Source organism: Colossoma macropomum, unplaced genomic scaffold, assembly GCF_904425465.1.
Source record: "Colossoma macropomum unplaced genomic scaffold, Colossoma_macropomum, whole genome shotgun sequence".
Taxonomy (NCBI): Eukaryota; Metazoa; Chordata; class Actinopteri; order Characiformes; family Serrasalmidae; genus Colossoma; species Colossoma macropomum.
The window spans coordinates 18,293,367-18,309,717 of NW_023494785.1; the positions used below are offsets into that span (position 1 = coordinate 18,293,367).

The window sequence follows — 16,351 nt, forward strand, 5'->3', positions numbered from 1 at the left end:
TCTGACTTTTACATGGCCTCTCATGAAATCTGAAATGATGCGTTACAATCACCTGCTACACTTAATTCAGATACTTAATTTCACCTTAATACAAATCACATGAAAGTTACTCTAACCCATACACTTATAGTCACAAAAAGTAAGTTAAACAGAGCCCAACTGAGAACCATTACTAATTATTACTTAGGAAACATTTAAAATGCAGTATACTACTTTTTTTATATTGCTAACTTAAAAAGAAAAATAAAGAGAAGTAACAGCTAAAATCATAGAGTTTCTTAAAGTGTCCCTTAATATCCGGTTGCACAGAATTCCTGAATCCAAGTATAATTGTATACCATTTTGGTCACAGACCTAACAGCTGCTGATAAACTAGCAAGACCATTTAGTACTCAACACCACATTCAACATTTGTCAGTAAATCCTTTTCCCAACATTTTATTAAGCTCTAGAAAGCTGTAAATGGAGAAAGAAAGACAGAGGGGAAAATCACCTCCTTCCTTTTACTGGTGTGATAGTGGATGGATACAGATGTCTGGAGAGCATGATTCATGATCCAGACGAGGTATTGATTTGGTCTGGGACCATGCCCTGATTTATTGTGTCATTTTTTGTATATAAAGGTAGATTGAGAACACAAGTCTTTCCATTTAAGTGTGCAAAATAAAAGCAGCGTGGAGCAACAGAGCTGTCCGGCCGTGTGATGAATCACACCGTCCTGAGCCCAAACTCAAACCCACCGCGGCACTGTCTTCATCACACACAGCAGACACACAGCGTCCAACAACGCTGCTCCTGCCAGGCCAACATGCTCCCAACCAGCAGAGCAACTGCTGGAATTTTCCTCCCATCATGAACTAATACATGAATTGCTGCAGAAACCACCACCAATCTTTATTCGTTTCATGCATTTGCTTGCCCTGAGAGACAAGTCAAAGCGTAAAGGCAGGCACACATTCACTAATGCAGCATGGTGAACTGGATCCTGTAAAAGTGGTAGCAATTGTGGGTCAGAGTGTCTCCACTTATGTGCCTTGAGATTCAAGGTTGTTATTCACTAATATTATGATAGTCAGAACCAATGGTGAGCAATGAATCTGAACCCCACTAGTCCACATACTGATTTTCCTTTAAAACAGCACTAATGTCAGAGAGTTCTTTTCAAAAATTTAAAAAAAAAAAAAAAGTACTAAAAACTTTGTTACCAAAAATTCATCAGAAGTAGTTTGCCAGTTCAACTAACATGGAGGGCAACAACTATTATGAAACCTCGCAAATTAATGAACACCACTTTTCCATAATCACAGATGGCATTCCCTGAAGTCACTTTATGAAATGCGATGTCCATTAATATAAGAAGTATGCCCGACTGACCCGGATCTATAGCTAGGCTGCTGGTAAACTGTTTTTTACAAAGCTAAATGTGGATTTTTCCTACTTATAGTTTAGATGACCACTGCAGTTGCTATGACACTGTCTTAGCAAAAGACATTATGTCTTTCTCCACAAACATTTTTTAAAATTCATTCTCAGTTATTTTTAGAAGCAGAGTAGAAAAAGACAGAAGAGAAGGAGAAAGAGACAGGAAAGATGAACACAGAGCTACAGAAGTATTTATTGAGCATGCTACAGAGTTAAAGCAGAATACAGGAGAAAGATAGAGAGATAGAGGAAGAAAAAATAAAAGCCAAACACACAACAAAGTCAATCCTTTCCGCTTTGTTAGAAAAATGATCTTTTAATTGTGCCATGTTCAAACTATATTGAAACTTACATTTCTACAGAAGTAAAAAAAAAAAAATAACACAAAAAAAACCCCCCAAAAAAGCCCTAAATACAGAACTTATTTACCACCATCAAAATGTACAGTCCATTTATGTGGGAAACAAACCCATAAGATGTCTGGAAGAAAAGAGGTGGGGTAAGATTTTTTGTAACCGTTACATTTTGCATACTGGATAAACGTCAGCTTATCAGCTTAACTTTCAGGAAGTATAAAATGATGGATCTGCTTTAAAACAAACAAACAAACAAAAAAAAAAATATTGCGCACTCAGGAAATTAAGACTAAAGGCACAAACTTTGGTCCCACCAGGTTATCCTTCTTCTATATACTGTTCATGTCAAAACTTAAGGCTCACATTTGTTAGCTTGTACTAATGCATGCAACAGCTGTTCTCTGAACAAAGATTCTCAGAACTAACTAGACCTGTTAGCACATGCAGAAAAAACATCCTTTGTGTAAATCCAAAAAGAGAAACCTTGCAATAAATGCTCATAAAAAAGGGCAAGTGTAAATGCCTACTATGCAAAAATCAAACAAAAAAAAGAAAAAAAAAAATGTAGTTCAACATGTACTGTACTCTTAACCATCAATGTATTCAGTACATTAAAAAAGCAGCTTTAAAAAAAAAAAATAATAAATAAAATAAAAAAAATAAAAAAAAAATAAAGAAAAAAAACTTGGTGGTTGCACACTAGTATTAAAGCCTGTGGTGAACATTGAGCTCTCTAAAGAATCACTGTAAAGGTCTGTTATATACATTCCACTGGATATTTCACCACGATCCGCAATTCAAACTGACCAAATATGCAAAACACAGGACAAATGAGCACAAAAAGCAAGCAAACATGGACTCAAATTCTAAGAGGTAAGATTTCACACACTGTACAATTCACACATGGGAAAAGAAAGCAAAATTACTGTTTTTACAAAACTTTACACCTCTACAACAAAGAAGCCTGTGTCCTCATGTGGCTAAGTTGGGTTTATGAAAATGCAGGTATGTGAAAACTTTTATGCTAGTTGACTGAGTAAGGCACATTCTTTGTCAGCTAACTGTAATAAAAACAGAGGTATCAACCTCCTAGAGAGACTAACTGGGGGAAGGTTCATGACTCGCTAGCATACAGTGGGGACACTGGGAAATGGGGCAAGACAATTCATCTCTCATCTGAGATATTTGATTTAATGTTCACCCATGTTTTCATAAGGAATGACAGGTAAAAGAAAAGGGAAAAAAGGTGTCAAACTGTGGTCCCCAGTGTACCAGAACAGTCAAAAGGTACCGCCAGAAAACGTAAGACAAAGCAGGATGTCTCAGCTTCTTTAAATTATTGATTTGGAGAAGGAGACTCTCAAATGGTGGTTATTACCCATGTTGTAGTTGTGAAGGTCGATCAAACACTGAATGGCCTCTTCAATCGTAGACATCTGGATTAGAGCCATTTTGCGATCTCTGTGTATTTAAAGATATAGGGTTATCATCAAAGATCAAATCTGCGCAAAAACAACTTCCGATTCAAATTAATTGAAGAACTCTTCAGTGGACAGACAAACAAAAGAACTTACTGGAAAAACTTGAAAGCTTTCACAGTGCCTCCGGAGTTAGTGAACAGTACTCTGAGGTCATCTTCAGTTATGTCTTGTCTGTGAAAGTGACAAGAAAATGGTTGAGCATTCTGACATGTGAAACAAAGACTGACAAGTGGCAAGTGAGAGAGCTGCACTTACGGTATGTTTGACAGATGGAGGGTGGCAGAAGGAGGGAAGATATTCTGAAAGTTCTTAGAGCCGGGCTTTTTGAAACGATGTAGAGGAGAATTAGTGAAATCCTTGGTGAGGCCCTGATCATCCAAACCATCCCTAGGTAACTGTACCGTCTGATGTTTGGACATGGTAACACGGATGATCTTTGAATACATCTTCTGTCCATTGAGATGACTCATCGCTAAAGATTCAAGTACAACAGAATAAGAGAAAACAGCACATATTAAAAATCAAACTACTTCAAACTTCCAATGTGGGACAAATACAAGATTTAATTTCACACTTTGTTTCTTTAGCATTGCACAGGCACTGTGAATACCTGGATTCCTGATCCATGCGATGTCTGGGATTGGTTACATCCAATGTAATATTTAAAATGTGCATTTTACTTTCATTTAACCTAACCTAACCTAACTAGTTAAAACATTAACTCGAGTTAACTTTAGAATTACTTGTTATACTATTGGTAGTACAGCAGAATCCACTGCGGAGCAAAACAATTACATGCAGCTGAGTAATCACGAACTAAATTTAAAAATAAGCACCTCTGAACAGTGGACTTACCCTGTTCTCATAAGGAACCGCAACTGAGGCTTCTTTTCTGACTAAATTTTTTCTCTTTCGTAGTTTGAGAATATTAATAACTAGACATTCATAACTATTTCAGAAAGACAATGCCAAACTGCAACAATTAGGATCCTCAATTCCCAAACGACTAAGAAGTGTAACTGAAAGTAAAGGTGATGTAACACAGTGGTAAACATGCCTCTGTCCCAACTATTTTTAAGGGATCAAACTCTAAATTTGGTTATAGTTCAAAAATACAGTTAAGTTAGCCAAGTATGCTTTGTCAATTAAATAAAGGTTCGATAGAATTAACAAAATAACATATTTGTGTTTTTACTGCATTTTGTAAAATGTCTCAGTTTTTCCCAATTTGGAAATTGGGTTTGTGTGACAGTTAAATGTCCTGTCACTCAGAACAATGTAGTATGAAGTTTTTCTCCCTCTTTTCCAAACTCACCCAATTCAACAGTATGAACTGTGCTACATGCAAAATTCAGACCTCTTGAGCATGAAGGTCCAAGAAAAAGCTCTCTCTCCTACTTAATAGTGGCCCTAACAAGAGACAATTCAGAAAATAAAATCTTACCAAGTTGGGCTTGATTTGAATCTGCCATCTGTATCAATGCACTGTCTTTTTTGTTATAGAGGATCTTCACACGCTGCACATCACCATACACCCCTACATTAGAGCAACAAGCAGCAAGAGAGGCAGGAGGAGCAGAGGGGGAGGAGAGGGAGGAACAGTTAGCCTTTAACAGAGTGAAACTTAGACAGAGTGGAGAGACAGAAAGATTTATCATAATGGAGAGACAGAACATTCTTCCTAATGAGGAAAACTAATTACAGTCTGAACAGAAGCAAAGGATTCTGAGATACCCTCAAATAAAAAAAATAAATAAATGTGAAAAATAAGCTGAGATCATAGTACACGCAAAAACAACATGCATGCATTAAAGTAAATCCAAAAGCACATCAAGAGTCAGAGAGAGGGGGAATAAACAACTGAAACAAACTAAAAACTAGCGTACTAAAAACCAATAAATGTGAACATTAAACAAAGATTAAGTAAAATATGGGGGGAAAAAATCAAATAAAACCAAAACAAAACCAAAAGAAAGGTAGAGTGCTAACGAGAACATACCGAAGAGGGTAAACAGACTTTGGGGCGTAACCATCTTTAGAAGGAGAGAAGAGCAAGCAGCGTGAGACAGGTAGAGAGAAGAGTCGAGGAAGAGCGGAGATGAACAGATCATCCATAACGGAGGGTGGTTTCCCGCAGAATGGTGAGGTGGTCATGGATCATGGTTCAAGGCAGTTAATTGGGGGCAAGTTCATCCGAGGAACATATTTGTTCAAGCACAGAGCATGAACAGTGAGTAGTGGCCAGGGTGGGGCAGAATTGGAGGAGACATATGGGGATGAGAAGGGAGAGATTTTGAGAGATAGAAAGGGGAGGGGAAAGGGAGGGAAAGGGGGGGGATAAGGAATGATTGGGAGAGGAGGGAGGAGAAGGGAAGGGAGACAAATGCAGAATAAAAACAAAAGTGGGGGACAAAAAAATATATAAAACAGGTCAGTACACAGGAAATGCAGGAGTTTGGTCAGAAAATGACTGCTCTAAGCATTTCTAATCAGAAAAGCAAATAATTGTGCCAAAGTAGTCACCCAGAATTAGGGTAGGATACATTTATTTAAAATAAAAAGCCTCTAATAATGATAACAATAACATCACGAGAAAAGGGGAAAACATGCAACAGACTTGAGTTCAGCTTAAGCATGGTGGATTTACAAAGCAGGTAAACTGTTCACAATCGTGCACTGAAACATGGCCAAATTTCCTGCAAGTGCCATGCTGGGGTAGGCAAGAAAACCACCTTTCAAAGTTATGGCATGAGCAGAGAAAGCCATGGTTGACCTGGCAAACAGACTTAAAGGCATTACCAAAAAAGGTGGGCCACATTAAAAATTTGGAGACTTCTCTGAAGGTAGACGAGTTAACACTTTCATATTTTGTACAATGTTTCACAAGTGAGAGGAGGTCAGGTGTCAGAAGAGCTTACAGACAACAGCAACATTAACCAGTTTTGTTTCAGACCAATGTAGCAGAGAGAGACAAAGAGCAAGAGAGAGAGAGAGAGAGAGAGAGAGAGAGAGAGAGATAGAGGGAGAGAGAGAGAGAGAGAAGAAAGAAAGAGAGAGAGAGAGAGAGAGAGAGAGAGAGAGAGAGAATTAGACACATTGACCAAGTTTGAGCAACAGCATAGTTTAAGGATTAGACAGGGCCATGAGTAACTTCAGGGAGAAAAGTAACTGTCAGAAGACAAAAAGATGAGAGGCAGACACATGCAAGCAAGAGTGTTATGTAAAAATGTCTACAATTTAAAAACTTCTAAAATTTATGAATTATTGTTATCATTGTAACATACCAAATAATTTGTTTAAAAGATTACTACCAATTAGTCAAAGTTAGAAAAAAATAAGTTTTAGGCACAATGATTTGATTAACATCTTAAATATGGCCTTCTTGTCATGCCTTGACATCTCAAAGGCACTAAACTGGTGCAACCACTGAAGTACTAAAGATTTGGTCCTATAAGAAATCCAACCAAACAGATGCAATTCCAACCAGCCTTACAGAATTTATCCATTGTGTATTACACTGATCAAAATAAGCATGGATACATAGAACAATGGCATGACTGAAAGGCAACGCAAAGATACATAGACTCTGAATGGTAATGGAGGGCTGAACCAAATGTAATGCCTAAAGAAGGACTGACCTCTTCATTAAGATTGCTGACTAAGAGCACGCCACTGCTGCCTGAATGTCCCGACAAAGCCACTCTCCCTGCCGCTGCTGCTGCTGCAGCCGCTGCGCTTAAAGGGCTCAGCGCACCTGAAATTAGACAGATAGGTCAGAGGAGGCAGTGCCAGAAGGGTAACACTGTAAATTATACATGCCATTATGGTGATTAAACAATGTAAAAAGGAAAGAGTACTGAACAAGCAACATGTATTTCCTCTTTATCTAAATGTAGGTTAAGAAGGATGGTGCAGTACAGTATATTCAGTAATAAGCTTAATATTAAAAAAAGTTTGAATGTCACTGGGGAAATGTCACAATATTTGAATTAAAAGACCTTATGAACAGATTCCTAGCAAAAGGTCAAATGGATCACAGGAAAGCATAATTTGCATGATTTCATCTAACTTAAGTGCAATTTTTAGTTAATTAAGCCTCAATCATAAAGAAACACTATCCTAGAGAACAAACAGAAGACATAATTAGGATATCTGAATAGATCTCAAAAGTTATTCCAATGATTACATCATAGTAGACTGGCTAAATCAGTAGAAGAACATGCTGACATAGTATAGTCAAAACTTTCCAAAGCTGTTTTTAATTTTTTTTTCCCCCTACCACTCTGCTCTAAACAATCTTCAACAGATGCTAACACTGTGTCCATTCTTTCAAAATGTAAACAAAAATACATACAAATGAGAATTCTCAAAAAACTGCTGAAAGTTGATATGACGAGTAGCTAAAACCAGGACAACACTCAAGATAAACTGTAATTAACCAATATGTTCATAAAACACAGTCACATTCCCATATACAAGGTTTCAGTGAGGTCATATTACCAAACATACAACAGACATAAAAATAATAAAATGTAACATGTCTTAAGAGAGGCATGAGAACCTGAAATGAGAGAGACAAGGCCCAGGCCCACAAAGACACAGAAAGAGAAGGAAAAAAAAAGAGGGAGATACCTGGGATCTTACCGAGCAGGGAGTTAGAGTCCTTGCTAAAGGCTGCTGCCACAGAGGGATCCACAGCAGGCTGCCCATCACCTGAAGGCAGCTCTGGTCTGGTGTAGTCCCTGCTCTTATCATTGTTGTACTTCACATTCAGGTTAACAAGTTTGGAGTAGTCTATGCGGAGTGTACAGCAAGCATTGTAAATGTTCTGACCATCCAGCGCCTGTGAAAGGCAACAAGAGTTATGCAGTTAAGTAAAAAGTTGAAAACAGTTATACAAACTACCTGAGCACTGAGAGCACACTTAGCTCTAAAGGTTGCACCCACCACTTTGGCTTGTTGAGCACTCGCTGCATCACTGTACTGTAGCAAAGCCTGAAACTGATTGTTCTTTGTGAACGTGATGATTTTCATGACTGTGCCAAACTTTGAGAAGATCTACTGACAGAGAAAGGAGAGAATTGAGAAGATCTATCAACAAAAGGGGGAGAAAAACATATGAAAAACAGAATTATAATAAGGATGAAACAACAGATTGTGAACAATCAGCACTGGAAATGCAAACAGCTCTTATTTGTTAAAACTTCTAGGTCTGGCTAAATGTGTGACACAGGTCTGTAGAGTGCCCACCTGCTGCAACACATCCAATGTGACAGGGTAGAACATGTTGTCAATGATAATCCTCAGCACTGGACTAGAAGGTGACGTGAGAGTACCATCACTGGAGCCTGATGTCGGGGTTCCACCTGACTGAACAACAGATACGGCAAAATCCAGATTTCAGCCTAGATAACCAATTCAGACCAGCCTTCTTTGTTTATCTGACATTCTGTAGTAGTCTTGTGAGGCATTTCAGATGATTTAATATTCAGTTCAACTTACAACAACTATAGTTTTATGTCTCTCAGAAGTATTTTATATTTGTAATTTATACAGTTCTCTATAATTGCGGCTGTAACCGCAATTTCCTTCAGCACAAATAAGTTTTTATCTCTCATCTATTTGTGAATGAGGTTTGTTACCTGGTTTGCATTGTCTGTCTTAAGTTCTTTGTGATTGGAATACTGTATGAAGACAGGGACATTTCGGACATGTGGTGTAACAGCTGAGTAGTAGTTCACCATGGTAATGGCTGCCTCCTCTGTACTCAGTTCCAGGAAAGCCTGCACAAAAGAAAATATTAAAATATCTTTTTTGTCAAATATACAAATAAGTTAGGAAGGAAATAATACTGAATAAAAAAATATTCACTGACCTGGTTCTTGCCTTTAAGAGTAAGGATATTAGTGACCTTTCCAAAAGGCAATCCTAAAGCAATGATATCTGCCTCTGAGACTTCATTGGGTAGTTTTCTGATGTGGAGGACACGCGAAGGCGGAGCATCCCCTACCCTGTCTTCAACTCTTAACTTTTTGCTGTCACTTCCATTGGATGTGCCATCTAATAACAGAACGTCAAAAAAGCATGCATAAGGCCACAGAAGGAAATGTATGAGAGTACCTGCAGTTTCTTCATTCAAATAAAGGCATTTTTCTATAAACATGTTAAACAGAGCAGTCTTCTGAGGAATCATAAGATGCAAAGCACATGTAATCACAATTCTAGGCACATGTCTGAATGTGTGGGTGCCCACCTACAAAGGAGCACAGGGTTACTCACAAACAAGCTACCACACCAGAAGAATGGATCTGCTAATACAATACTTTCACTTTGGAGCATTCATTACCCTTTGATTTCTTTTAATACTTTTGGTAGCTCAGCAAGTTTATGTAAAATCTGTTCTGTGGACAGAAAGACCCTACTTACCACTGATACTGCTCATCCCTGAGTTTGGACTGTTGTACATGCTGCTGGACAACAGCTCATCTGATCCTCTCTGAAGCAAAAAAAAAAGAATGGCAACAAAAATCAAGCAAGAAATAAAACTGTGCCCTCCAATAAAGACACTTTCCATTTGCCACCGTCAAGAAACAAAGTACAGTTCTCTGAAGACTGCTTGAGGAATCAGAACATATAAAACACCAGCCAACACAGGCAGTCTTTTCCCCCTTTTTCCTAAGGTGCTTTTAATCTTGTAGAGTCTAGAATGTCAGACACTGTCATCTCATCCAAAGCTCCCTGAGATCCCAAAAGGCCTCCGTCTGTCTGTAGTCATGGCCAGCCAGGCGCTCAGAGTACAGCTAAAAGTGACTGATAGGACAGTAAGCAAATGTCGAGCCACTACATAGCACACAGACTTCCTAACACAACAACCTTTGTTTGGCAGCTGCAACAAATAATTCAGTCTAATCTTTCATCATGGCACATATAGTTAGCCCAGCAATTACAGGGCTAGCTAGCTACAAAACAGAAAGGAGCTTGCCTATGAACCAAGATGATGTGGGTTCTCTGAGCTTCTAGATTTTTTTTAGTTAGCACCTCAGCCCAACTTACTCCTTTAGCCTGAGTTCTGGACCCTGGCTCTGACCAAAGGAGGGAAAAAGAAGAGGGGAAAAAAAAAGAAAAATACTTAAATTTCTCCATTACACAGCTACCTATTAACAGAACAACATGCATCAAAATGAATTGGACAAAATAGCTTGAAAGCAAAAGTTCAAAACAAATTCTATTAAAAAAAAAAGTCAATGTTTTTTTTTCCCTCAGCTACTTCCCCAACACAAATGGGTTAACATCATTTTGAAGGGAGGAAAATTCTGTTGGTGGGACACAAACCAAGTTAGGAGATCTGCTATCAGAGGGTATTGCTCAAAAGAACAAGTTTTTCCTAACCATCTTAGACATAAACAGGGCCCATTCAATTACTGCCAGTCTAATATTATGAAAGCTGGACATGGAAACTTGAGGTAGGCCTACATCAAATATCCAAGGGACAATTCTAAATTTCCTCTACTCTTTCAATGACAAAAATATCAGCCACAGAATATCAAATAATAAACTTTAATGGTCTTGGCAATTCCTTTTCCATTGAAAAAAAACAAATTATGTTGAAGTTACCCATGGCCTATTCTTTGTTTTCTCAGGGACATCATCTAATGAAATTGGCTACACAAACATCAAAGTGGAAAACAACACATCAAAACACAAATATTATAGCCTGGGAAAACCACTGCGCTACCTCAATCCTAAGGGACAAAAAATGGGTAGAACTGAAATGAATACAGGTAGATTTTGCCATTATTTGGGTGAAAACACCTATTTTACCAACCATGTTGAAAATGTGCAGACCAAAAATACTGAGCTGCCTAACTTGCCACAAAAAGCACACTTGCAAAGCTGTTTTGCTTCTTCTGGAAACAAAACACACAGAAGCCACATTCTAGGTATCCACAAACAATAAAAAAAAAAATTCTTAGGAATGACAGAATTGAAAGCTAAACCTGCTGACTGGTGCTTTACACTGTGTGATCACATCACAAAAAACATGAAAAAGGGCTTCTATCAGCCACTACCATTCTAAAATTAAGGATTTCTACACTGCATTCTGTTTACTCATGGACTCAGAAGTGTACTACCAGTAATAATGATACAGTGATTTCCAGACCATCAGCCTCTCTACATTTTAGGGCTTATCCGCAACAGAATGCAGCTAAATGGGAAATGCTTTTAACCCTCAGAACAGCAGCAGCACAGAGCACAAATAGTTCCCTTTTCTGAGTGTCTTCCATGAAAGAGAAAGAGTGAACAGTTAAAACAGCTCAAATTTGATAGTGGCTTGTATAGCAGAAAATTTGTTTCTAGTTCTTAAACCACCTCCGACAGTTCAGTGAAAATACAGCTGAATTATGTATTGGGAATAAATTGAACACAATAAGGTCAGCTAGTCATTTTCCACAAAAGACTGAGTAAATTCAATGACCGTGTCTTAAGTACAGCTAACGACACATTGTCATTTTTTAACATACAAAGAAAATCATGATTACAGGATGAACAGAGGCCATTAACAAGCTGCAATGCAGCTATGCCCAAAGAAACCCCATAGCCATTCTGGTAACCATGGGGTCAAATTTCTGTTGTGGTTTCGTCTGGCCTTGCCACTGTTTTATACCTGTACATAAACGGAAACAGTCAGGCCTCAGAGAGGCCGGGTAGGTGTATTAGTGATCGAAAGCTATTGAAACGACTTGCTCCACTGGCCTATAATGAATTGCAGAGCCGATGAATGTAACTGATGAAAAGCTGAGTACAGCTTACATCATTGTGCTATTAGCCATGATTGATTTTTTTTTTAAACTCTGGTTTAACACAAAACCATTTACGCTACGTTCACTCAGCAGGTAAGTGGCCCAAATCTGATTTTCTCACCAAATCCGATTTTTTTGTTTGGCTGTTCACATTATCTTTTAAATGTGACCTGTATGCGACATTAGTCTGAACAGATCAGCTCCTAAACCGACCCGCATGCGCAAAAGAACAACGCTTCACGTGGCTCGTGAAGAGGTAAACAATCATGACGGCCAGCGTACGCCAGTCACTCCTGGAGCTTTCAGTTTCATCTTTGCCAGCATCACAGGAGCGATTATGGAGTTCCAATGGTTGACGGCTGGGCTCATCACCCAGAATGTGTTCGCTGTAAAAAGGGCACATTATTTGGCCACGGCCACTTCTTTGGTTTGTGTCCTCGGATTCTTTAAAATTTTGGTGACGCTGCAGCCTCGGTCTCCTCCGGCCATGTGCGGCTGTTCCGTTCAAAAGCTCTTTGAACACGGAGCGGTTTGATGAGTCTCTTCTAATTTTTTGGTACAGAAACATCAGCCTAAATGTTTATGAGTCTCAGCAGCGCAAAATTATGACAAATGTCAAGTTGTACTGACGTAAAAGTCACATTAATTCCGATCTGGCTGCTCAGACTGAGTCGCATTGCCGCAGATCGGATACATATCGGATTTCAGTACCACATATGAACGTGTCTCAAATCGGAATTGAGAATGTCAGATTCAGTGTGTTTTTGCTGTTCACACTGCCACACATGACAAATCTGTGTCACACATGAGGAAAAAGATCGGATTTGGACCACTTTTACCTGCTGTTTAAACGTAGCCTTAGATTTACAATCCCACATCTGAATCACTAATCTAACTGCTTCTGCAAACCAACTTTGCACATTCCAGTATGTTAATGAAGACAATGAGGGGAACACAACTTTCCACAAAAAAATAAATCAAGAATCAATCAAGACATTGTTTCTATGGGACTGTTTGGCAGCTTCTGCTACATAACAGAAAAAAAAAACATGGACTTGAACTGAGAGGCATAGATCACTGGCAGGATTTCTCTGGATCAACCAGCTGTGGGTCATCACATTACACACTAGGCTAGACTCCCAAACTGAGATTAAGCATAAACTTGGACTAAAAATTATTTCTGCCAGCGAATTACCACTGGCTTTGCAAGGCTTTTTTTTAATTAAAATAGAACATACGTTCAGCATATGTTCAATAATTTACTCAACTGTTTATATGTTAAGGGTGTAAAGATTCACAAAATTCATAATTTGGTTTGTTTTGACACAATGGATGCACTTTTTTGCCCTCATTGTAGGCTTGCATGCATAGTTTTGCTGAACATCACACATTACAATTAGTATTATACCAAGTACTTTATTTGCTCCAGTCGTCAAACATGTTTTTCAATACCTGCACATACTGAATTCAAAGACTCAGATTAGACAATACACGTTATAAATGACACAATATATATTGTCACACTCCTATTGTTAAGCCTTCCCATAGTTCCCTGGATTAAATCTGAACAAAACCACAGACAGATGGTCAAGGGCCATCATCTTTGACCCATAACAACACTTCGGACTAATAATCACAATGACATACAAATTAAAGACTCTTATTTTGAAAACAGGTCCAAGTTTATAAGATTCTTTAAATAAGGATCTGTAAGTCTCCTATAATGGATGATGATAAAGGCTACAACGTCGGCTACATTAGCCTATGTGGTTTAGAGACGTGCATGAGAACAAAGCTTACCTTTACACCAACCGCAACATCACTAATGCTGAAAAAAGAAAAAACAAAGTTGGTTAAAATTAAGCAGAGACCATTTTAATAATAAGATATTCAAATAGCACCTATGATATAACGTTTCCTGGAAAACTGAACAATCGATATTAATGTGCACGGCCAGTGAGAAAAGCTGTCTTTCTGCTGAACAAATTAAGTACATGTTATGGTCGCATTTAACACAAATTTAAACACTGGAAACCGGTGACATTTTAAGCGGAAAATCACTTGATTGTAAATCTCGTCCCATTACTTCACGGCCCAAACCGAAGGCAGGCCATGGCCTCGCCTCCACATGTTAACACAGCCTGAATAATATACAATGTAGCTGACTAGTTAACGTTTCGCTTGCTAACTTAGCTATCTAGCTAGCTAATGCGTTAAGCTAGCTATATCTGTCTCGCGCCTCTTGAACCACCAACACTAACATCTATAGAGACTAAATTACTTTAATGCATGCCTTTGTTACTATCAGCTCGATTAGTCCTAATATTAATTTGTTGCTTTATGAAATAGCTACTAGCTACAGCTAGCTAGCTATAGTTTCCTTTCCTAGCTGTTTCACTTTGTGTCAACGTGCAGCGCCAGAGATTAGCCAGCTAGGTTAGCGAATAAATGTTAGCCGGAGGTAGCTAACCGAGGTAACCGAGGGAGTTTACATAGCTAGCCGGCTGGCTAACTTGTCGACTGTAACAAAAGCAACAGTGACAGAAAGATTAACAAACAAAGGACTTATGCGGCTGTATTGTCGCGTACGGTGTCGTTAACTCTATAGGTAACCAAAACGCTAGCTGTCCAACAAACAGTCAATAAGAAACAAAAGATTCCGTTACCGGCGACACACCTTTTTCGACAAACAGCGACTCGTTAACTAAAAAACAAACACACAGCTCCGAGCCAAGCGAGCAAACTCTCAACAAATAACAGACCTGATGCTGCAGTTTGCTAGTGCTGTTCTTGTGCACTGTGCAGCCATGTGCACGAATAGAAAAAAGACTAGCTAGCTGAAGCACCAGGCTGAGCTAGCGTCTGCTGCTAACTCGTTTCAGCGAGGATCCATTCAGTGAGTTAACCGCTAGCTGTGCTTAGCTTGTTAGCTATCGAGCGCCATGGCTGGGATTAACGTTACCGCTATAACGAAGTAATAAACACGGGTAAGAGCAAAGCTCTGATCTGCCCGCGGGTAATACTTGAATTTCTAACACAGAACAGTAACAATACATGCGAAACTTACCCGTCCATTACTGTAAATATTTCTCCTCAGCCCGGTCCACAGAGCCGTAATTCTTCCGCTCTGCCAACTGCGCACAACGGGACAAAATGGAGGCGGAAACGGAGGACGAAAAAGCGCGGAAACAGACGAGTCAACTCTCCGAGAGAGAGAGAGAGAGAGAGAGAGAGAGAGAGAGAGAGAAGAGAGAAAGACCGCTAAGTTGTGCTCTGTGGTGTCAGTGAAGATCACAGAATTATTAGCCAAAAGCAAATGCAGTTCTTCATAAAAATGTACAATAATGGTAAAGATAGGTAATTTTTTTGCCTCAAATGCTTGTAAATGACGTTATTGTCGAGGGCGGGGTCACCCCGACGCTAAAAGGCAAAATAGTCTAGTGTGGCCTACTGACATGTTGAATGTAAGGTAATTTTACTCTTCTATCAAATCACCCCCACTGCATTTCATTGGACCTTTTAGTTTAGGAATGTCTGTCCACTCAGCAGCGCACCCGGGCGGTTATTTCCACTCTTCCAAGACAGAGATCCAATCTCTGTCCAAGACCAGACTCTTATCTCATTGAATGGGGAGAGCCACATTATTGTTTCAAACGTATTTAAAATCTGCCAAAATTCATATAAAGTGTTTGTAGTGTTTGGTGTAAAAACATCATAAAACACTATTTTCCCACTTGTTCTGGCTAATGTGCATGCACAGATCTCCACAAGGAAGAGGCTTTTCCTGCTTGCGGCTTTATTAACAAGCTGATTGGCGGTTTTATTAGAGGGTGTGTCTTTCCCTGTGAACAGCAGGCTATGGTAAACAGATGTCATGTTGAGTGTTAAAAGCTTCTCCATTTATTTTTCAACCAGTGTTGTCCTCCTTTATAATGGGCTTGTTTAAGATGAACTGTGCCTCGCCTTGGCGGTTGGCAAGAGTAGCCGGTTGCAGTAGAGGAAGAAGCTGAGAAGAGAGACGTACCAAACAGTTTTGGCGGCGTTCTGTTCTGACGAATTGTGCTGCCTTGTTGAAATGCCCTACTATAGCTCCCTACTCAAAACGGGATAGGATATTGTGATAGCCTAAATCAATGTGTCAGAAAATGCTACCAATATTAAAACAACTGGTGATAGTCTAAAAATGCAGGATACTTTAATAACCTCAATCATATTATCAGATGCTACCAGCATCAAAACTATAGATGAGGCCATGATGCGAGTAGTGCAGCAGAATCATGGTGAGGCTGTG

The 16,351-nt window shown here is 39.0% G+C and overlaps 1 protein-coding gene across 2 annotated transcripts; it reads right to left on the reverse strand.

Annotated features, from left to right (window-relative positions):
- Positions 1-1,593: 1,593 nt before the first annotated feature.
- ptbp2a (polypyrimidine tract binding protein 2a) lies at positions 1,594-15,244 on the reverse strand. 2 transcript variants are annotated; one of them, XM_036585700.1, is made up of 14 exons: positions 15,128-15,244; positions 13,861-13,888; positions 9,686-9,755; positions 9,135-9,319; positions 8,902-9,042; positions 8,510-8,629; positions 8,207-8,317; positions 7,904-8,102; positions 6,898-7,013; positions 5,259-5,292; positions 4,704-4,796; positions 3,515-3,731; positions 3,353-3,430; positions 1,594-3,239 (listed from the first exon to the last, which is right to left on the reverse strand). In XM_036585700.1, exons 1-14 carry the CDS (start codon positions 15,133-15,135, stop codon positions 3,110-3,112), a joined length of 1,530 nt encoding a protein of 509 aa, XP_036441593.1. In that variant the 5' UTR covers positions 15,136-15,244; the 3' UTR covers positions 1,594-3,109. The 2 variants fall into 2 exon arrangements, with proteins under 2 accessions (XP_036441593.1, XP_036441584.1); XM_036585691.1 differs by having other exon boundaries at positions 7,892-8,102.
- Between the last annotated feature and the right edge of the window lie 1,107 nt (positions 15,245-16,351).